The sequence below is a fragment of the Chiloscyllium plagiosum genome, unplaced genomic scaffold, assembly GCF_037043375.1.
Source record: "Chiloscyllium plagiosum isolate Xiang-an unplaced genomic scaffold, Cpla_swu_hap1 HiC_scaffold_26, whole genome shotgun sequence".
Lineage (NCBI taxonomy): Eukaryota > Metazoa > Chordata > Chondrichthyes > Orectolobiformes > Hemiscylliidae > Chiloscyllium > Chiloscyllium plagiosum.
The window spans coordinates 46,374,747-46,398,353 of NW_028270164.1; the positions used below are offsets into that span (position 1 = coordinate 46,374,747).

At 41.6% G+C, this 23,607-nt stretch overlaps 1 protein-coding gene across 4 annotated transcripts in view; it reads right to left on the reverse strand.

Annotated features, from left to right (window-relative positions):
• Nucleotides 1-23,607, reverse strand: part of LOC122563291 (synaptotagmin-6-like) — a 299,429-nt gene that overhangs the window by 119,501 nt on the left and 156,321 nt on the right. For all 4 annotated transcript variants that reach the window (XM_087973676.1, XM_043716993.2, XM_087973677.1 and 1 more), the window contains exon 3: nt 7,107-7,665. In XM_087973676.1, coding sequence (XP_087829802.1) covers nt 7,107-7,665 — 559 coding nt within the window. The remainder of the gene's footprint in view (nt 1-7,106; nt 7,666-23,607) is intronic.

Consider the following 23,607-nt stretch of genomic DNA (forward strand, 5'->3'; position numbering starts at 1 on the left):
GCTTTGAGTTCAAACCCTAAGATAGGACTTGGATATACAACCTTCTGATGCAGAGTTAACTGTGTTGTTCACTGAGCCATAACCCATCACTTAGTGCTGGTCTACATACTGGAGAACCTTTCGTCATTACTGATATGTGTTACCCCGAAGCTTGTGGCTTGAGGTTTCATTCTGTAGATTGGAGAGATGGTTATACTTGTGTCTTTTGGAGGTTTGTGGCCTGAAATGGCTTCACCTGACTGCCTTCAGTAGGTTTTCCAAACTGTTGTATTCCCACTATTGTATACTATACTGTTCTCTCAGCTCTCTCTAGTACAGGCTACTTCATCTTGCACATGACCGAGGGTGTCACTGTTAGACATAAACATCATAATCTCATTATCACATTTATTTGCTTTATACTACAATTACCCTATTATTCAGGTTGCACAAGTTGCTAATAATGAACCATTCAGGATTTTGAGACATTTATGCACAGAACCTCCAATGGAACATCTGTCCTCAGTTGGCCAACAGATTGATTTGTAATGTGATTGTGCATCTACAATATTACATACTGCTGCATTGCCAATAAGTTAAGCTCAATGATGCTGAAAGGGCAGTAGGATCTTCTCCTATAACCATCACACTTCAGTGCTGCTTCTAACAAGAAAGTAAGGCACAGACAAGAGCTATTACATTCGTCTGGCTGAAACATGCCTGCTGCTTTGTTAATTCCCATGTATCAAGATCCATATACCAATTCATTCATACCATTCCAAACACAGTGCATTCAGGTAAGATGCTCTCTCCAATTTCAAAGTGCCTCCTGCCTGTAATAGATTGTTCTTCCATACATTGGTATTAACAGCCATGCTGCTACAGGATTGTAGGGAGGGGTTTGAACAATCTGTTTCCCATTTGCACATTTGTTTTAACTGTCGATATATTTGCCTTCTGTTGTGATGGCAATATGCCACTTGGACTATAAACAACTTGCCATATATGGCATCTAATCTCCAATCTTCTGTATATTATTGCTGGCTTAACTTGAGCATTTGCAGTTTGCTGACATTCTTCCCAGTTTCATCCATGGCATAGGCAGGTTGGGATTCACTTTGCTGACTGTTGCCTGCTCATTCGAAGACCACAAGGTAAAGCAGCAGAATTAGGCCATTCAGCCCATTGCGTTTGCTCCACCATTCAATAGGCTTCTCAATTCCCTCTTCCTGTCTTGTCCCCCAACTCTTGATCTGCTTACTAATCAAGACCTTATCTATCTCTGTCTTAAATACGTTCAAAACTTAGCCTCACAGTCTTCTGCAGCAATGAGTTCCACAAATTTGCCAACCACTGACTGAAGAAATTCCTCCTCATCTCAGTTCTAAAGGTCGTCCCTTCACTCGGAGGCTCTGCCCTTGGACCTTCGTCTTTTCTACGGTGGAAACATTGTCTCCACATCCACTCTATCCAGTATTCTGTAATCAGATCCCACCTCATCCTTCTAAACTCCATCGACTACAGACCCAAATATGACATATGTGACAAATTCTTCATTCTTAGGGTCGATCTTGTGAACCTCCTCTGGACCATCTCCAATGCCAACACATCCTTCCTTAGAAACCGGGCCCAAAACTGCTCACAATATTCTAAAAGTGGTCATGTGCAGTCTCAGCAGTATATCTCTGTTCCTGTATTCTACCCCTCTCCAAATGAATGCTAATATTGCATTTGTCTTCTTTACTGCCAACTGAACCTGCATGCTAATGTTAAGAGAATTCTGAACTAGGACTCCTTAGTCCCTTTGTGCTTCACATTACTGAAGTCTTTCCCCCCATAGAAAAGAGTCAATGCCTCTATTCTTCCTACTAAAGTGCATAACCTCAAACTTTCCCTCATTGTATTCCATCTGGCACTTCTTTGCCCACTCTCCTAGTCAGTCCAAGCCCTTCTACACCCTCCCCACTTCCTCAACACTACCTGTCCCTCCACCTGTCTTTGTATCATCTGCAAACTTAGAGCAATACCCTCATTTCCTTTATCCAGATTGTTAATTTATTAATGAAGATTTGTGGTCCACAAAAACCTTTAGAACTCTACTAGTCGACAGTTGTCATCCAGAAAAAGAGCCCTTTATCCCCATTCTCTGCCTTCTGCCAGTCGGCCAATCCTTCATCTACCAGGAGATGGAGAAGTCGATGTTTCAGGTGTAACACTTCTTCAGGACTGAAGAAGATTAGACCCAAAACATCAACTTCTCCACCTTCTGATGCTGTCTGGCTTGCTGTGTTCTTCCAGTCTGTCTATTTTGGATTCCAGCATCTGCAGTTTTTTTGTCTCAAATCCATTACCATGCCAGTATCTTGTCCTCAATACCGTGGGCTCTTCTCTTATTTAGTAGTCTCCTGTGAGGCACCTTGTCAATGGCCATCTGGAAATCCAAATATATCATTTGCACTGGCTCTCTTTTGTCTGACTTGGTCATTATCTTCTCAAAGAATTCTAACAGATTTGTCAGGCAAGATGCCCCGTTGATGAAGCTGTGCTAACTTAACCTTGCTTTACCACGCACCTCCAAATACTCCACAATATCACCACTAAAATGGGCTCGGAAACCTTACCAATGACCTAAACCAGCCTATAATTTCCTGACTTCTGCCTCACTCCCTTCTTAAACAGGATTGTTAAACTAGTTATTTTCCATTCCTCTGGGTCCTTCTCTGACTCCAGTAATTCTTGAAAGGTCATTTCAATCCTTGAAAGGACTATTGCCCCCACAATCTCCTAAGCTATCTCCTTCAGAACTCCAGGGTAGTCCATCTGGTCTGGGTGATTTATCAGTTTCCCCAGCAACTTCTTCCTACTCACCTTTTCCCCTGACTCTCTTGAAATTCTGTTATACTACTAATGTCTCCCACTGTGAAGACTGATGCAAAATACCTATTCAGGTCCTGCACTATTCCTTTGTTCTTTGTTATAATGACATCTTGTCTCGAAAGTGTCAACATTCAAAAGGTGTTATTTCTAAATTCTTTCAAAAAGACATGTATAGACAGTGTTCCTCCTGTATGCAGTTGAGATGTACTAGCCCTGTAACTGGACAATCTGCAAGCTAGTTTGATATTGCCTGGTCCTGATTTATAACCATTTCTGAATTGTGAAACCAATACCAGTTGGAATTGGTCAAATTTGCTATTTTAATACTATTATGCAAAGACATATTCAAGTATTTTTTGAAAGATTATGTGGGCCTAAATACATATAGCTTGAACTTTTAATCAAACGTTGCTTTACTAAGAAAAAGGCACCAGATACAGCAGCGTAAAAAGCTGTATTTGCAAGGAGGAGGGAAGCTCAATGAGATTAATACATTCTGGAGATCTGTCAAAGAGAGGTCACATGGTACAGAAAGTGAATATAATATGACAATTATATTTGCGAATTGATAGAGAAGGAATGTGAAGATTAGCAGTTCATTACTCCCTACCTCTTCCTTTATGACTCTTCTCAGTATAACGTGTGAGTTAAAAATTCCCCAGTTTTCTTCTTTACCACTTGTGGAGGGTTCCTAGAGAGGATCTGTTGGAATCTATCTCACCAACAAAGGGAATCCAACATTCTAGAACCATTCCAGGAAGAGATCCAGAGCCGCCAGCGGCAGCACGATAGCTTGGAATCCGTACACCATTTGGGCTATTTTCACCATTTAAAGTGCATTTAACTGTGGCTTAACCAAAGTAGTTTAAAGGGGTGGCACAGTGGCTCAGTGGTTAGCACTGCTGCCTCACAGCACTAGGGTCCCAGGTTTGATTCCAGCCTCGGGTGACTGTCTGTGTGGAGTTTATACATTCTCCCCGTGGCTGCGTGGGTTTCCTCCCACAGTCACAAAGATGTGCAGGTCAGGTGAATTGGCCATGCTAAATTGTCTGTAGTGCTAGGTGCATTACTCAGAGGGAAATGGGTCTGGGTGGGTTACTCTTTGGAGGGTTGGTGTGGACTCGTTGGGCTGAAGGGTCTGTTTCCACACTGTAGGTAATCTAATCTTAACATCCTGTGAAGATTTTTTTTGTTTCTCCTCCAACTAGTGTATTTTACAATCTAATCTGTAAATAATTTGTGTTTGTTTGTTTTTTTAAAAAAGTAATCAGCCATTTGTTTAGTCATTGATGAAAGAAACCTGGCTGACTTGTTCTTCATGTGGAGTCTGTCACAGTCTGAGGTCTATCTAGTTGACCATATCACAAACCTGATTAAATTATAAAGAAATGTTGTGATCAGTGGAGGAGTGGGATGAGAAAAGGAAACAGCACACCACTCCAACCACCATCGTAACAAAACCATAACCAAACATTAATCACCTGAAGTATGCAACTTGTGGTTAAATGGAATGTTTGATGGAGCATTATCAGACAACATTTCAGACTGAACCACACAAAATTAGAGGTTACCAACATTTTTTTTTTGGAAACAGGGAAATGTCACTATTCATACAATTCAGAATTAATGAGTTAAATGAAGTAAAAAGTGGAAAAAAAGTTCCAATTGTCGCACTCCCAGTACAATGCAAATGTTTATTTTATTACTTACTCCACAGTCCAAATGTTATTCGCAGAGAGTTGTTTTTCTAGTTCTGAGTTTCCATCATCTGGTCATTTCAACCATTTGTATTTTGACATAAGTTTACCTACTCGGGAACTCCGAGCATTTTGCTCTGTAAAGATTCTATTGGAGGGATTGTAAATTGTATCACTTAACCTTACGCCAGTGTCAAGAGAAGGCATTATCAGAGCACAAAGAAAGGACAGGTAATAGTGCATTGAAGTCAGGGATTTTGTTCATCAGTCAGATGCAAACCCTTGATTCCAACTTTTAAAAATGACTGCTGGCTTTTCAGTTCAGATGCTGGGATAGAATGGGGGCAATTATGTGGGCTACATTAGAGGTTTGGGAGGCAATACTACAGGTAGTGAGGAAGATGCTGAAAATGTGTTGCTGGAAAAGCGCAGCAGGTCAGGCAGCATCCAGGGAACAGGAGAATCGACATTTCGGGCATAAGCCCTTCTTCAGGAATGGGCGTATGCCCAAAACGTCGATTCTCCTGTCCCCTGGATGCTGCCTGACCTGCTGCGCTTTTCCAGCAACACATTTTCAGCTCTGATCTCCAGCATCTGCAGACCTCACTTTCTCCTGTAGTGAGGAAGATGCCCCACTACCAAACTTCACGGCCCTTGCTAAACCTTATGCCACTTATTACTAACTCAAGCCACCCCATGCCCACATCCACCACTTACATTTCACATTTACAACTAGTAGGTCATGTTACCCAATAGCCATGAAATGTTGACTAGCCATAAAATACAGGGATAAAATAAGGTTCTCTTAAATAAAGCTTTAACTGTCTATTGCATAGTTCACTCATCCATAAAAACGCTACTTTATTCTTACAATTGCATAAAACCCTGTAAAAAAACATACATTTAATTCAAGTGTGCAATCCCATTTACCAGCAATCATTGGAATTTAGTTGCCATGTCAAAGATAACCACTTGAGCTGTCAATCAAATTGGAAGTGACAGGCACCCAACTGTCATAATGGATGGTTGTAAAACTAGTAATGCAACAATAATCCAGTAATGGAAACTCTTTTATCAACAATATAGAAAGGAAAGCATTCTTTGTAAGACTCGACATTCTTGTTCAAATATTTAAATGGCAGAACTTTTAAATGGATTACAGCTCCTTTAGAAAGCCTGTATTGACATTTGTAACAGGGCTCCTTGACAAGAAAGGTCAATCAAATTGGAAGTGACAGGCACCCAACTGTCATAATGGATGGTTGTAAAACTAGTAATGCAACAATAATCCAGTAATGGAAACTCTTTTATCAACAATATAGAAAGGAAAGCATTCTTTGTAAGACTCGACATTCTTGTTCAAATATTTAAATGGCAGAACTTTTAAATGGATTACAGCTCCTTTAGAAAGCCTGTATTGACATTTGTAACAGGGCTCCTTGACAAGAAAGAGGACATGCAGCTGATCAAGGTTGTGCCAGCTGAACATCCTAATCTCACTGACGCGTCCATTGCCTTGCAGTTTACAATGCTTCAGATACTTTCAGGCCAAATTCAACATAAGTTTACTAACTGCTTACTGAATAGTGGAGCAGGCTTGTGGGAACAAATGGTCTACTTCTGTTCCTATATTATGCCTTTGTATGAGCAATTGGTCTCTTTAATCAAAACGCTAAGTGAAATGTTAAGATGCCAAGAGAAAATTACAGTAAGAAAACCATCCTATAACTATAGTAAAAGCTATGGTATGAGAGACTGCACATGTGTTAGCAGACTTGGAGGGTTATGTGAACCAATGCCTCCCAATCAATGTCAGCAGCAACATTTGCATGTATGTTACAGTGTATGTTAACAATCAAACATGAGTTTGTGATATTGGAGAGACTCACATTTGGAATAATTGATATTTTCAGCTAATTTAATGTCCTGTTTACAACTAGACCTTTTTAACATGTGTAAGACAAAATATAACTCAGTAGATGGGGTGTAAGCTAATTCAGTTACAATGTTGAAGCAAGTTTGCATCACCAAAATTACTTTAAGGTTCTTCCTCTAACATTTAGTGGCCATTTTTTTCTTGAAACCTCAATTGCATATCATTGAATAAAATGTTAACAAGAGGATGAACAGCAACTTTTGGCAAAATGCAGAAGTAGATTCAACATGTTGAGACTCTTTGTCCTTAGCTTTTGTAAGAGTGATTCTGATAATGGAGTGAAAAAGTGAATTAGATCATGCTTTTGTACCACTAAGACTTGGATTCAAATTCAGTTCAAAATGGTAGGATGTTTTCAACGGGTTAGGGGGAGAAAGCAATCAAGATTATAAAGTAGCCTGCCAGTTTGCAATCTCCTGTTACATTTTACCCCAATATTGCATCTAAATGGCCACATCTCTAAAACTGCAGACACTGTCTCAAGTACTAGTCTCATTCATATGCACAGATCCTGCAATAGTTCATGACTTGTTAATAGGGTGACAAGTGTATCAGCAACTCATTCAATTCGGAGCAAATGGATGCAGAAATTGAGATAAAGAGACTCAAATACTCACAGTTGTGGCGTATTGAATATCCTTCCAGATGGAGGTATCCCGGGAGAGGTCTGAGATCTCAAACAGGTTCTCTAAAATCACCTCCCCAATCATGTCATGTCTAGAAAACCTGTCAAAGTCATATACACTTAAGTGTAGCTTCCTGTTGGCGAGTTCATCATAGGACACAGGGAACTGGAAGCTCTCATCGAAAGTAGGATTGAGTGTCTTTCTGTGCACTCTGGTCTGGAGCTTCCTTTTCCGATCAGGGAGAAGGTAGATTTTTACATAGGGGTCTGAGCTGCCACAAAAATCTTTCGCAGGCAGGTCAAAAGCCTTGAGGATTGTAACAACCAGCATTTCGTTCTCATAGTCGTATTTTAGCATGAAGTTGATTTTCCCGCAGGTTTTCCCACCTTCTTTCTTTGGGTCTTCTGAATCCACAGATTTCTGTTTGTAGAGCTCCGGTTTGATCCGGCCGATGCTTGTAGCTTGTTCTTTATGCGGCAAGGAGTCTGTGCTGAAGTCAACGCTCGATACATGCATCTGCCTTGGCAAGTGTCTCTTAAAGGAACTGTGCCTAGAATAAATAATCAAAAGAAAATTAACTTCATATCTGAACTCAGTGGTTGGGATATGTCAGCTAGGAAGATACTAATTGAGGTTAAGTGCATACGTTATGGTAGAGGGCATTGATTGAATGGTTACTTGAGACACTTATAGAATCAAGTCAGGAGATACATGCATGTAATGTTTCAGTCTGTAAATAAAGTTATACCACAAAAGTCTGGCTCTGGTTTCTTCTTTCACTAGTTGGCTACCAGGAGTATAACAGGAAGGATGGTAAACACATCAACACCGCATCTTTCATGAACCAAAATATTTTATGTTAATTTTGAAGTGCAATTACTATCTTGTAGGAGAAGTAGCAGCCAGATGTGCACAGACCAAGAACCAACAAATTGCAGCATCGTAACAGGGAGATCATGTTTTCTTGATGTTGGTTGAAGGATAAATTTTGACCAGGAAATTGTAGAAAGCTTTCCTATTCTTTTTTAAAATAATGTCATGGGGTCTTTTATATTCACCTGAGAGGTTCCTTGTATGAGAGTTTAACATCTACCTAAAAGTGAGTATCTCTAACAGAACAGTATTCCCTCAGCATTGTACTGGAGTGTCAACCTGCTTCGGTCCCTGCAGTTGGACTTGAACCCACAAACGTCTCACTCAGAGAGGAAAGCACTATCAATAACCCGAGGTGGATGTCAAAAGTTAGTGGCATTCATGGATACTTTTTGAATATTTTGCTGATTTTGAACTCTCAGTCTAGAAACTGAATGTTTGGAACAGTATATTGCACTGGAACATCCCCATAATTGTTCGATCTTACTGCATGTCATGCAGCTAAGGGATCATTAACCTCTGAACACTCAGTTCACTGAACAACATTGGATCTTCGTTGGACACCAATTCAAACATAAGGTGTCCATTCTTGTTTTCCATTCCTTCCATGATGTCACCCTGCCCTATTCTGGAACCTTTCTCAATTGTATAACCTTTTTGCAATCATTGTTCTTCTCCAGTTTTGAGTAACATAAATATTAATCTCTCCACCATTGATGGATGCACTTTTAGCTACCTCAGCTCTAAGTTCTGGAATTCCCCTCCTACGGCTCTCTGCCTCTCAATTTTTCATCTTCTATAAAGATGTTCCTTCAAACCTACAAAACTGATCAAGCGTCTGGTTATCTGTCACAATACCTTTTTACAGAAAATTTGTATTTGTCAAATCCCCTAAGAATCTTGTATATTTCAATTGCCTCTCTTCCTTCAAGTACAAACTCTCCGCATAAGACACATTCTACACTTAGTATCTTTGGACTGCCTGCAATGTCAGTATATCTTTCCTTTGATAACGAGCTCAAAACTGTTCACAGTATTCCAACTGTGGTCTGACATAGTTTAATGAAACCGCCCTACTTTTATACTCCATTTCCTTTGAAATACAATTCCCTAATTCATACTGAATTTGGATTCTAGCTTTTCGTGTTTCATGGATAAGGAATCTTAAATTCCCTCAGTTTTGCAGCGTTTTGTAACCTTTCTCTATTTAAATAATATTCAGGCTCCACTATTCTTCCCGCCAAAGTGCATAACTTCACCTTTCCCCGCATTATATTCCATCTACTATGTTTCTGCCCACTTGGTTAACTTGTCTACTCTTTGTCGCATTGAATATTTTTCCATCAGTTACGTGAAAACAAATGTTTACAAATCTTTTACAAATTGCAATTGCAGAAAGATCACTTAATGGCTAAGAATTGTAACCTTTAGCGGTTAATATCCTTTAGTGGATATTAGCTTCTCTTTCTCTCTTTAACTTCCTGAATAAGTCATCAAAAACACTGAACAAAATGGAACAAGTATAGAAGTTGCTGGCAAAACTCAGCAGGTCTAGCAGCATCAGTGAAAAGTAACAGAGTTAACATTTTGAGTGCAATGATTCTTCATCAAAGCTGAAAAAAAGTGGTATTTATTGAAAGTGATGATTTATATGGCACCATACCACATCAAAACATCTGAGAGGATGTCGCAGACAAGTAAATATGTTGAAGCGCAGGAAAGGATGTTGGAGCAAGTATGGCAGTCATTTTGCACATAGTCATATCCTACTAACAAACATGAATGGACAGACAGCTAACCTGCTGACTGAGATGTGCTCTTCAAAGAACCCGGTGAGAGGACATTAGGAATCAATTGTGTATGAAAGGAGACCCAGCTGACCAACATATTGTTGGAGCAGAACACTCAGCAAACATTTCTTGACGTTCGTATGCACAGGTTCAAACCACAAGACACAAGATGTTTGTTGCTAGTCACCAACCTCTTCAACAATGACCACAGCATTTAATAACAAAAACCTGGCTAACAAACAGAAAAGTGCACAACATTCAAATAAAGTATTGGTTCAAATAATCATGAATCCCACATGTCAGTTCTCCAAAGCTCGGGACCCTAATGAGTCCAGTGCAACCTTCATGTTGTACACAATTGTTACCTGCCATTTTCAGGAGTGACAAGAAACTTTGTTGGATAAGGAATATTTGTTGCTACCCTATTTTTGCCATTTGTGTTTCTCTCCTTTTCTTGGTGCGTAAAATAGCACAATTTATTTAATTACACATCACCACTGGTTCTTAAACTCACTGCCTAATGATGCATGGTGAAAATTCTCTGTCACTTGCTTTAACCACCAAGGCAGCGAGATTGTAATGGTACTTCTATAGATGGAGCTTTCACAATGGGACTAGATTTAAAACAACACGGCAGATTTATCATTTCTGACAGCTGGAATAGCTTTTCAATTCACAATTATGAGACATCACCCAGTAACCATGCCACATTCTCATGCTAGCAGTGTTAAAAATGCATTTGAATTTTCTCCTGGCTGGGAGAAATCAATTTGTATCTCTTCAGATGAGCTTGTGGAACTGTAATAATTTAAATCAAAATGGATTTCATCAAAAACATTTTATTTTTGTTTTGATTTCAGTTGCAACAAACGACAATGCAGGCGGGCAGAAAATGTTTTTTGCCATATTCTTGGTAGAAGTAAGTCACGTAGTATTCTCAACTAATCATTTATTACACCAAACTGACACTCAGATGGAACATAATAAACCATGTGGATATGTCACAGCCTCTGTAAACTGAGTGGCATCAAATCAAACTGAAATATTAAGCTTTTCTGAATATAAAACATAACATTACACATTAAACACTCTATCTGCTGCAGTAATAAAATGTCAAGCTTGGACTACACTGGATATTATCACATAATTGTCCATGAAATGAATAAAGAGATGTGGTATGTTTCTAGCAAATCAATCAATGAGTGTAGGGGGAGCAGTCTGAGAAGATGTGTATGTTGTGGATGTACTGGGGGTGATGGGAGGGGGGGGGGGGAGGTGGGGGGCATTGAAAGCTACAGAGAATGACTAAGAATGCTTAGAGTTTAATGAACTTCCTCATGGACTGATGAGTTTTCGCCACAAATATTAAGAGCTAACCTCACAATAAAATCAGTTCACTCATCAACAGCACACCCATTGAACCTAAAGACATATCTACACCCAGACCAATCCAACTCTACATCCCTACTTTGAAAATCAGAAGGTTCATGTAAAGGTGTAGCATTATCTTTCGTGGTTCCACCATTGCTACTGCCCACATGGCTAACATTGTGGTGTAAGGAGAAGGTGTTAACGTAATGGTATTGTGATGGATGAGTAGGCCAGAGTCCCAAAATAATATTGGGTTCGAATTATATGGTGAAATCTGAATTCAATATTAAAAATTATTGATTGTTATAAGAAGTGATTTGCTTCACTAGGATCCTTTGGGGAGGGAAATCTATTGCCTTTACCCAGTCTGGTTAACTGGTAATTCCAGACAAACTGAAAAGTATAGGGTCTCACTGCTGTTTGAAATCGTCTCGATAGCTACAAGGGAAATTAGGGACAGGCAATCAATGCTGGCCCAGTTAGTAGCATCTACATCCCATAAACAATTTTTAAAAAGCCAGTAAAAGTGAGAATATCTTAAATTGGATTAATCTGCAGCATTGCGATAAAAGTAGTCCCAGTGTGGAAGCTCCATCTTTCGAGGTAGTATCAACATTGCGCTTTCCTGATGGTTGAAGAAAGTAATAGTGAAATGAGAATCTCCAGGTTTTGTTCATATTTTTACATATCATTAGGCAATGAGATTAAGAATCAAAATTAACGTATAATTAAATAAATTGTATTGTTTTATGCACCAAGAAAAGGAGACAACACATTAATGATCTTAGGTAGTATCTTGGGATGTTTAAGGGATATCTATAATAGCTCGCCTTTCAACTAACATCTGCATCCTTACTTCAACTGTTCCTTTCCAGCTGTGAATAAGAGTCTAACTATGTCGGATGTGTTTGTTTCTGCACAGGAACAGCATTCCATACTCACCTTACTTGCTTCACTCTGGCAAATTGAGAATCCATACACTGACTGTTCAGTCTAAAATTCTGGGTTAAATCCTGAATAACTTGCAGGTTTAAATAGTTTAAGTCATTGAGTGAGGACTCTCGGGTGGTTTCCCTCTCCCTTGCATCAAGGTACCATCATTCTGCAGCAGCCAGTCCCTGTGCATATGCTAACACTGTCCTCAGAAATGCTACCCTGGGTGGTCAGCACCTGAAGTCTGAGCCCACATTGCAGAAAGCACTTCAGAGGCAGAGGCAGTTGACAACTCATATTGCCCCCTGACCATTAAGACTTCTGTTTCTCCTCCAACTGATGTTTGTAATTCATTTGTATGCAGATTAGTTGGTATGAAAATTGTCCAAGCATTTCATTCATAATTTGTATCTGCCTCACGTCAATTGAATTGTGAATTTAATTTACGTATAGTCTGCTGGATAGATTAATGTAAGTCTTTTGGTGTTATCTAAATTCTGAAGTGGGCTTGGTAATTCTCTGAAGGGTTCTGTCATCTAGACTAAACATCCTTCAAAGGATTAGATTTGTAGCTCAGAGGAGGTTCCATGATAGCCTTTTACCTGTTGTTAGCTAATACACTTTGCAGTCAGTGAATGCCTGTAGTGTGAATACCTACAGTTCACAGCTACCTTCAACTTTTATATAAATGTGTTCAGATTCCTGAGGAGTGTATATTTGAAAAAAAAAAACAATCTGACAGCTAAAAAAGCCTGAACTAGATTAGATTACTTACAGTGTGGAAACAGGCCCTTCAGCCCAACAAGTCCACACTGACCCTCTGAAGAGCAACCCACCCCCCTACACGCAATTTAGCATGGCCAATTCACCTAATCTGCACATTTTTGGACTGCGGGAGGAAACTAGAACACCCAGAGAATGTGCAAGCTCCACAAGACAGTTGCCTGAGGCGGGAATTGAATCCAGGTCTCTAGCACTGGGAGGCAGCAGTGCTAACCACTGTGCCACCGTGCCACCCATACATTGGATCATTCATATTTTCCTGTGGCTTTCTGTGGCAATAAATAGTAACTTCTTCAGCACAGAAATCTGGTCAGTGTTCTCAAATAACCTGAGTCCATCAGACAGGTAAACAGGTACACTTAGTAATTTAATTAAATCATTAATGGCTGCAATAAGTCTGTGGGTAGTGGAGCTCAGAAAGCACCCTTTCCCTTACTGGGTCACGACAACACATATCAGACCAAACATTTGCACCACTTACTAGTTCAACCTCAAGCTTTTTTTGTAAAGTATTGCAGAGAAATCATTAAATAGGACTGGGCTGGGAATTGCTTGGGATTGGCCTATTGGTACCAAGTAAGCACAGGTGATGATCTCCATGGCCGAAGGTAGTGACAAGTTTTGTCTAATGGTGAAGGCTTGGGCAAGCTTTCCAAGTTTGGGTGAGCTTGAGCCAAGCTCATTTGAATTTAGAAGAATGAAAGGTGATGTTAGCATTTCTGAGGGGGATTGACAGACATTTCTGAGGGGGATTGACAGACATTCTGTGGGAACATAGAGATAAGGACAGTTAGAGTTACCAACAGGATTTTCTGGAGTCTCTAAGAATTATGTATTGACCTCCTGACTGGTGTCATGAGAGAAAATGAAAAGAAAAATAATTATGGGGCATTTAAAAAAATGCTTTTTCTTTTCATTAAACACTTTTTTTTTTGTTTTCCATATAAATGTTTTATTTATGGATACTTATGGAATGCCATCACCTTTAAATCACTCATCATCCTGACTTGGAAATATATCACTGTTCCTTCACTGTCAAGTTCCCGAATCTCCCTCCCTAGAGGCATTGTGGGTCAGCCTACAGCATGTGGACTTCAGTGATTTAGGAAGGCAGCTCACCACCACCTTCTCAATAAGGTAACTAGGGGGCGGTCAATAAATATTGGTCCAGCCAGTGATGTCCAAGTCCCATGAATGGCTAAAAAATAATAAAACACAAAGGCAGGTATTGTCAGTCCCCAGTCATCAAACTCACTCAAAGGGCAGACTTTTGCAGGTTGTTGAGTTTTCTGAGTCACCAACCTTCTGACTGGGCAGCCCACCTGCTATTTTTAATTGGACAGGAGGGCTCTCTAGCTACCAATTAGCATAATGTCTATGGTAAAAGTGTTGAGCCAGTCCTTGGGCTTGCAGGTGTCACCTCTGGCCCTCTATTTTAGCCGGAAGTCAGTCTCCTGAAGACCACAGTAAAATTCTATTTGTTTAGTGTCTGACTTGTGTGGAAGGTTGTTTGTCAAGAGAATGATTGAACTGGGAGGGGATTATAAAATCTTCAGGAATATGTCCAAACAGAGTTGGCAATTCCAGATATCAGATGGATTTTCCTTCTTTTAGTGTGATGTGAAAGATGGGGTGAACAATAGGAAAATACAATGATAATGAAGTAATCAGACTGTTGATGTCAAGAAAATCTTTTCTGATTTTCCCCTCAAGGTGAAAAATGTTGTCTTCAGAATCTCACCATTGATCATTTCTATGTGTTTGTGTTCCATTAAAGCCCTGACTCACTTTATTCTGACACCATTTCCACTTCTCCACCTTCCCGAGATACTGAATGGTGTGGGCGCCTGGTGTGTAAATCAGAGCGGGGTAAGTGATTGGTGCAACTCACCAAATGTCTGGGCCGCTCCCAGCCCACTGCATCTTCAGAACAACATTCATGGATGCTGCCTATCCACCTCCCTCCTCAACCCTTCATCCACACAACTCTACATCAGCAAACCACCAGCCCCACCATACTCTCATGTCCGCCTTTGGACCAACGCACCACTTAAATCCTTCAGAAATTCTCGTTGAAGCTCAGCTACAACTTTGCACACTTCTGCCTGTTCACTTTGTGGGCAGGACAGACAGACATCTCATACAACTACGTGGTTCATATCTTGCTTTATTAGCGGTCATTCACTTTATTTCTGAGAGTCTGGCAGTCTGCAGATTAGGGCTGACGTCAGTGAAAGTGTGCTAAGAAAACAAATTGAGTCACATAGAGGCCGGCACCAGTAAATCAGTGCTAACTGGGAGCACTGGGAAAGCAATATGAAACCTCTCTTCCTCACTTTGCTTCCTTAGCACAGAACCGTTAGCTCTCAGTTACAGATGCCAGTCATTGTGAGTTGCATTGTGGGTTTTTTTTTCAGTTCAGAAGAAGAAGTTTGTGAGAGTAAGGATCAGTCTACTGGTCAAATCAGGGATAGGCACAAATCATTGTGCAACACTTTGTTCCACCACGTGACATAGTTTATTTGGCAAACACATATGTGCTTTGAACAATTGGCCATATATGAAAGTCCAGAGGTTTGGCCACACTCAGTTAGGAGCTTGGATCTATAAGAGGTTCTATGGTTCGAAACAGTCCGGGATCAAACTGTGATCAGTCCTGCAGGTCAAGTGCAAGCAGTGCAGGAGTTACAGGTGGCTAAGTCAGGTTACTATGGCAACCTCAGTTGGGTGTGAGGGAGAGCAATTGCAATGTGACAAAGATAGTGGTTGAGTGTGTTGGGAGTGAATGGAGGAGAGTTAATACTGATGCATGGGCAGAGGAAGGATCTGTCAATGAGTGAGAGGGAAGTCCAGAGGGCAGGAAGGATTAGTAATTTGGGAGAATGCAGCAGGTGAGAGCTGTTGAGCAGACACGTGTATGCAATAGTGAGAGTGCACTCTATGAGCATTTGTGAGAAGTGTGTGCAGTGGCAGAGTTAGAGTGATTGTGAGATAGTAATATAACTCAGATGGGAAAGTTGCATAGTTTTAAAATCATGGTTCACTGTTTGAAGATGGAGATGAGGAAGAATTTATTCTCTCAGAGAATCATGAACTTTCAGAATTCTCAATCCCAGAGAGCAATAGAAACATAGAATCCCAACAGTGTGGAAGGAGGCCATTCAGCCCATTGGATCCATACCAATCATACAGGGAGCATCCTACCCAGAACCAACATCCCATCACTTTAACCCTGCATTTCTTGTACCCAATCCACCTGACCTGCACACCTTTAGACTGTGGGAAGAAACCAGAGCACCCGCAGGAAACCCACATCGAGACAGGTAGAATGTGCAAACTTCACACAGACAGTTATCCAATGGAGGAATTGAACCCAGGTCCCTGGTGCCATGAGGCAGTAGTACTAACCACTAAGCTACCATGCTGTCCTTGAGGCTGAACATGTACAAGATCAAGAGAGACAGATTCTTGAAACAGTGTCAAGGATTATTGTAAACAGGAAGGAACATGGAATGGTGGTCAAGATGAGCAGCACCACCAGAGCAGGCTCCTAGATCCAGATGTCTGATTATTTCTCATATTTTCTATTGGTTATGTTTAGGTTGTAAGTCAGAACCTGTTAGCCTTCACAGGCAGCTCATTCTTTCCAGCCTTCTGCCTTGATTGCAGCCACCATCGTGTAAGTCCTCAAACAGTCCCATCTCGGCTCCCTCAGGTCCCACAGAAATATCAACAGTAACATCTTCCTCCCTTTATAGCAGTGGACCTTAGACTCTGGGCTTTACACTGCTCAGTTTCTTGTCAGACTCTGCTTTCGCAATTACAAGGGACTTCCATTTCATATGGATGGCTCAGATGTTTGAGAAAATTCCTGAGTAATCTTTGGATTGGACAAGACATCACACCCTGAACTGAGTCTCTTTCCCTTTTACAGTAAACACTGTAGAAACTAGTTTCTGCCCTGAGATCCTGAAAGATACATTAAATTTCGATTGGATTAAAATATCCACTTTCAGAGGGGTGCAGACATTTTCAACCTTCAAATTGGAATTCAAGTTTCGCATTTAACAAAGTTGCCCTGAATCGATGCTAAGGCCACGGTGCAGAAATGAGTGCAGACTGCATAAAGCTTAAAGTGTTTATGTTGGTTCACCATGCAACTGATTGGCTCAGATAGCCAACAAGCACAGCTTGTGCCATCTACAAAGCTGGCTGTCTCCCGGATCCCTAAGTACATTTTATACACTTCTCATTTATCTTTTTAATCTTTCCAAGCTGTTAATTGAGCTTGACCAGCTGTTCAGAGACACAGAGCAGAGGACAGTTTATGTTCTATACCACACAGGCAGCATGGTAGCTCAGTGGTTAGCACTGCTGCCTCACAGCACCAGGGACCCGGGTTTGATTCCAGCCTCGGGCAACACACTACGTGGTGTTTGCACATTCTCCCCGTGTCTGTGTGGATTTCCTCCAGGTACTATGGTTTTTTTCCCCTACAATCCAAAGATGTCCAGGTTGGGTGAATGGGCCATGCTAAATTGCCCATAATGTTCAGGGATGTGTAGTTTAGGTGCATTAGTCAGGAGTAAATATAGATAGGGGAATGGGTCTGGGTGGGATAGCCTTCAGAAGGTTGGTGTGGGCTTGCTGGGCCGAAGGGCCTGTTTCCACAGTGTAAGGATTCTATGATTAACTGTTCAGGAGGATCATCTCATACAGGCTACTGTCCAATTATGTAGAAGTCCAGGGCAAGCATCTTATTGGATACCCTTCGTCGGGATGAGATGGAGATCATAGATGTGACAAACTAAGCAGCAGATGTGCGTACTGAGTGACAGGTGAGAAAAATAAAGAGGGGAAAAGTGATAACTATAGCAGAAAGAGTCAAGAAAGGTGATGGGCTACCTGACACTAAACTCGGTGGAGTGGTGGACAGTGTGAAAGAATGTTGCAGGTTGCAGGGGGACCTGGATAAACTGCAGAATTGGCTGAGAGGTGGCAAATGCAGATAAATGTTAGGTGATTCACTTTGGGATGAATAACAGGAAGGCAGAATACTGGGTCAATGGAAAAGTTATTGGTAGGGTGGATGTGTAGCGGGATCTTGGTTTCCATGTACATAGATCCCTGAAAGTTGCCACACAGGTTGATAGCGCTATTAACAGGGCGCATGGTGTATTTGGTTTTATTGGTAGAGGGATTGAGTTCCAGAGCCGTGATGTCATGCTGCAACTGTACAAAATACTACAGCAGCCTCACTTGGAATATTGTGTACAGTTCTGGTCACCCCATTACAGGAAGGATGTGGAAGCATTGGAAAGGGTGCAGAGCAAATTTACCAGGATGTTGCCTGGTCTGGAGGGAAGATCTTATGAGGAAAGGCTGAGGGACTTGAGTCTGTTCTCATTGGAAAGAAGAAGGCTAAGAGAGGATTTAATAGAGACATTGAAGATGATAAGAGAATTACACAGGGTCGACAGTGAAAGTCTTTTTCCTAGGATGATGACATCGGCTTGCACGAGGGGACAGAGCTGCAAATTGAGGAGGGATAGATTTAAGACAGATGTTAGAGGCAGGTTCTTCACTCAGATTGGTAAGGGCATGGAATGCCCTAGCTGACAATGTAGTTAACACAGCCACAATAGGGGTATTTAAACAATCCTTGGATAAGCACATGGATGATGATGGGATAGTGTAGGGGGATGGGCTTAGATTAATTCACAGGTTGGCATAACATCGAGGGTCAAAGGGCCTGTTCTATGCTGTATTGTTCGATGTTCTATGTTCAATGCTCTATTCAGCTCCTCACTCCTTATGTGGAGAGCATCTTGATTCTAATACCCCGAAATAGTTGACTGACCATGCCTAAGCCCTTGGACTGCTATCAGACGCTCTCCTTGACTTATTGTATCAGTACCATCTCAATAAAGGCTATCTCCATTGACTTATACAGTCGTAGAGATGTACATCACAGAAACAGACTCTTTGGCCCAAATCGTCCATGCAGACCAGATATCTCAACCCAATTTAGGCCCAACTGCCAGTACCCGACCCATATCCCTCCAAGTCCTTCCTAATCATATACCCACCCAGATGCCATTTAAATGTTGCAATTGTACTAGCCTCCAACATTTCCTCTGGCAGCTCATTCCATAAAGGTACCACCCTCTGCGTGAAAACGTTGCCCCTTAGGTCTCATATCTTTCTCCGCTCATTCTAAACCTATGCCCTCTAGCTCTGGACTCCCCAACCCCAGGGAAAAGACTTTGTCTATTTACACTATCCATGCCCCTCACGATTTTATAAACCTCTATAAGGTCGCCCCTCAGCCTCCGACACTCCAGAGAAAACAACCCCAGCCTATTCAACCTCTCCCTATAGGTAAAATCCTCCAACTCTGGCAACATCCTTGTAATACTTCTCTGAACCCTTTCAAGTTTCACAACATCCTTCCAATAGGAAGGAGACTAGAATTGCATGCAATATTCCAAAACTGGCCTAACTAATGTCCTGTACAGCCATAAAATGATCTCCCAACTCCTGTACTCAATAGTCTGATCAATAAAGGAAAGCATACCAAAGACCTTCTTCACTATCCTATCTACCTGTGACTCTACTTTCAAGGAGCAATGAACCTGCACTCCAAGGTCCCTTTGTTCAGCAACACTCTCTGGGACCTTACCATTAAGTGTATAAGTCCTGCTAAGATTTGCTTCCCCAAAATGCATCACCTTGCATTTACCTAATTAAACTCCATCTGCCACTTCTCAGCCCATTGGCCCATCTGATCAAGATCCTGTTGTAATTTGAGGTAACCTTCTTCGCTGTCCACTACACCTCCAATTTTAGTATCATCTGCAAACTCACTAACTATACTTCTAATGTTCATTTCCAAATCATTTACATAAAGGATGCAAAGTAGTGGACCCAGAATCGATCCTTGTGGCACTCCACTGGTCACAGACCTCCAATCTGAAAAACAACCCTCCACCACCACCCTCTGTCTTCTACCTTTGAGCCAGTTCTGTATCCAAATGGCTAGTTCTCCCTGTATTCCATGAGATCTAACCTTGCTAATCAGTCTCCCATGGGGAATCTTGTCAAACTCCTTACTGAAGTCCATATGGAATACATCCACCGCTTTGCCCTCATCAATCCTGTTTGTTACTTCAAAAAACTCAATCAAGTTTGTGAGACATGATTTCCCATGCACAAAGCCATGTTGACTATCCCTAATCAGTCCTTGCCTTTCCAAATACATGTACATCCTGCCCCTCAGCATTCCCTCCAACAACTTGCCCACCACCGCCGTCAGGCTCACTGGTCTATAGTTTCCTGGCTTGTCCTTACCACCCTTCTTAAACAGTGGCACCACGTTCGCAACCTCCAATTTTCCAGCACCTCACCTGTGACTATCGATGATACAGATTTCTCAGCAAGAAGCCCAGCAATCACTTCTCTAGCTTCCCACAGAGTTATAGGGTACATCTGATCAGATCCTGGGGATTTATCCACTTTTATGTGTTTCCAGACATCCAGCACTCCCTCCTCTGTAATATGGAGATTTTTCAAAATGTCACTATCTATTTCCCGAGATTCTATATCTTCCATATGTGACCCATCCTCTTTCCATACCTTTCCAGATTCCTTTTAAATACTGTAATTGTACCAGCCTCCACCACTTCCTCTAGCAGCTCATTCCATACATGCACCACCCTCTGCATGAAAAAGTTGCCCCTTTGGTCTTTTTTAAATATTTCCCCTCTTACCCTAAATCTGTGCCCTCTGATTTTAGAGTCCCTTACCCTGGGAAAAGGACCTTGTCTTTTTGTCCTATCCATACCCCTCATAATTTTATTAACCTCCACAAGCTCGCCCCTCAGCCTCTGACATGCCAGGGAAAATAGCCCCAGCCAATTTAGCCTCTCCCCATAGCTCAAACTCTCCAACTTCGGCAACATCCTTGTAAATCTTTTCTGCATCCTTTCAAGTTTCAAAACACCTTTCCCATGTGCAGTACAGCAGTATGGTGAGCCTGGGATTTCTGGTTGAGGGAACAAAACATACAAAGGTAAGGCAGGGCAATGTTGTGAATGTCCAGGTAGGCTCAGAGTGAGTGAGCTCTGTGACAGTGAGATGCAGCCTAGTCCAGTCCAGGATCTGGGTGCATGTTCCTGAGTACACAGTGTCCTTGCTGCAACTTTACAGCCCAAAATGTAGCAACAAAGACTAGAAACATCCTGTAAGTATATTAGAGACGTGCTTAGAAGCTGGCACATGTTGGACACAAATTTCCATTGACGTGGGATGTAGGTGGTTGGTGCAAATGGGTCATGCCAATGGGAGATGTTGGTGTCCCATGTTTAACATGAAAGCCTTTGGACCCAGCATGAGCTGAACTCGCCAGGTACACCCATTGATGTCCACATCAGGAATTCTCAACAACTCACTTGATTGGTACTGTTCATGGAAGATAAAGCATTTTGAGGGATTGAAAAATATGCTGGTGATCTTCCTACTTCATGCATTGCCTATCTTTGCAAAGGAGACCTCGAAGTGAAGACACTTTGATTTCAACATTCAAAACATGTATAGCTACAGAAAGGTGAGAAAGCCAAGTCACCTTTGTAAATCATTTTTGCATTTGGCATAAGCAACTTCTATGTTTCTTTCATTTTGGTAGGATCCAGTCTAATACCATTTGGAGAGTAAAATGACCTGAACTGATTTGACTGAAAAGGTGTGGCTGGAAAAGCGCAGCAGGTCAGGCAGCATCCAAGGAGCAGGAGAATCGATGTTTCGGGCACGAGCCCTTCTTCAGCATTCCTGAAGAAGGGCTCATGCCCGAAAAGTCAACTCTCCTGCTCCTTGGATGCTGCCTGACCTGCTGCGCTTTTCCAGCAACACATTTTCAGCTCTGATCTCCAGCATCTGCAGTCCTCACTTTCTCCCTTAACTGATTTGACCCATGTTAATTTGAAATTTTTTATGCTGTTGAAAATGAAAGTTGGGTTTTCTTGCTGCTTTGTGGGCTGTTGAAGGCTTGTGTTTGCTTGTTAACCCACTTCCACACCCAACCCTTCCATCACATGGGCTACTTTTAACATAACTAATCCATTCTTACCCACTCTCAGGGCGATTTTCACATTACATGGGTTGCTTTTAGTACAGCTTACTTATTCTTTTATACTCTCAGTTCTTATTATCTCTTATTCTTCTGTTCCATCCTCACCTACTATCAGTAATCCCCTCATCTGCCTACTCCTTTCATATATCTCTCTCTCTCTGTCTGGGCTCCGTCTCCACCTATCCATCCATCTCTACCAACCCCCATCTTCAACATAAATACTTGTTTTCCAAGCTGCTATTAGTTTTGCTGTAGTCATAGAATCATTACAGTGTGTAAAACATACCATTTGCCCTATCCAGACTCTCTGAAGAGCATCCCACCCATGCTACCCTGTCACTGTAACCCTGTATTCCCCATGGCTTATCCACCTAGCCTGCATATCTTTGGACTGTAGGAGAAAACTGGAGCATCTATAGGAAACCCATGCAGACACAGGGAGAATATGCAACAGACAGTCACATGAGGCTGCAGTCAAACTCAGATCCCTGGTGCTATGAGGCAGCAATGCTACCAACAGAGCCACCAGGCTGCCTAACTCACCAGACTCAAAATGTTACCTCTGCCTCCTCTCCACAGATGCTGCCAGACCTGCTGAGCTTTACCAGCAGTTTGTGTTTCTGCATTAAATTGTTGTGAGCCCACTTCACTTTCTGGCTGGGAGTGAGAGAGCAGGCATGACGTAAAATCCATCCATTGAATCTACAGCCCAGGAACAAAGCATTAGCATAACTATGGTGGTATTTATGTTCCACACGAGCTTCATTACACCGCTCTTCATGTGACTTTATCAACCTTATCTATCCTTGCCCCCAGCCCATGTGTTTACTGAGCTTCTGTTGGCACTGAAACAGAAGGAAAAGGAACAGGGTATCAATTCAGCTCTTCAACCTAACTCCACTGTTCAATTAGATCATTGCAGTTCTTTTACCTTGATATCATTTTCCTGCATTTCTTTAATGTCTAGAAATCTCTCAATATTTGTCTTAAACATACTCAATATTTGAGCCTTTCCAGCTCTGTGGTGCAGAGAATTTCAAAGATTTATTAACCTGTAAGAAAAGAGAATCCTTCTCAACTTCATCTGAAAAGCCCTGCCTCTTATTCAGAGGCAGTGTCCCCTTATACTTGATGTCAGAGGTAGGAAAAATGTTCTTCCTGTTTCTTAAGACTGGATCAGGAGCAAAGAAAGCTCACCAGGATATTGCCGGGGAGGAACCATTTCAGCGATGAAGAGAGGCTGGATAATCTTAGGCTGTTCTCTTTGAAGCAGAGAAAGTTGAGGTGGCCCCTGATAGAGGTGTGAAGGATGATGAGGGTGATGGAAAGGGTGAACCGAAAGCATCTGTTCCTCTTAGTCAAAAGGTCAATATTAAGCGGGGCATAATTTTAATGTGACAAGCAGGGCTTTGAGGATTGACTGTTTTACTCAAAGGGCGGTGGGAGTCCGGAACACACTGGGAGGGTAGTTAAGGCAGGGAACCTCACAACCTTTAAAAAGTGACATAGCATCTAGGGCTATGGGTCTAGTGCTGGAAAGTGGGATTAAGTGGAGATAGTATATTTTTAGTAATGGACAAAAGGGCCTGTATTCTGTATTCATTCTGCATTGTAT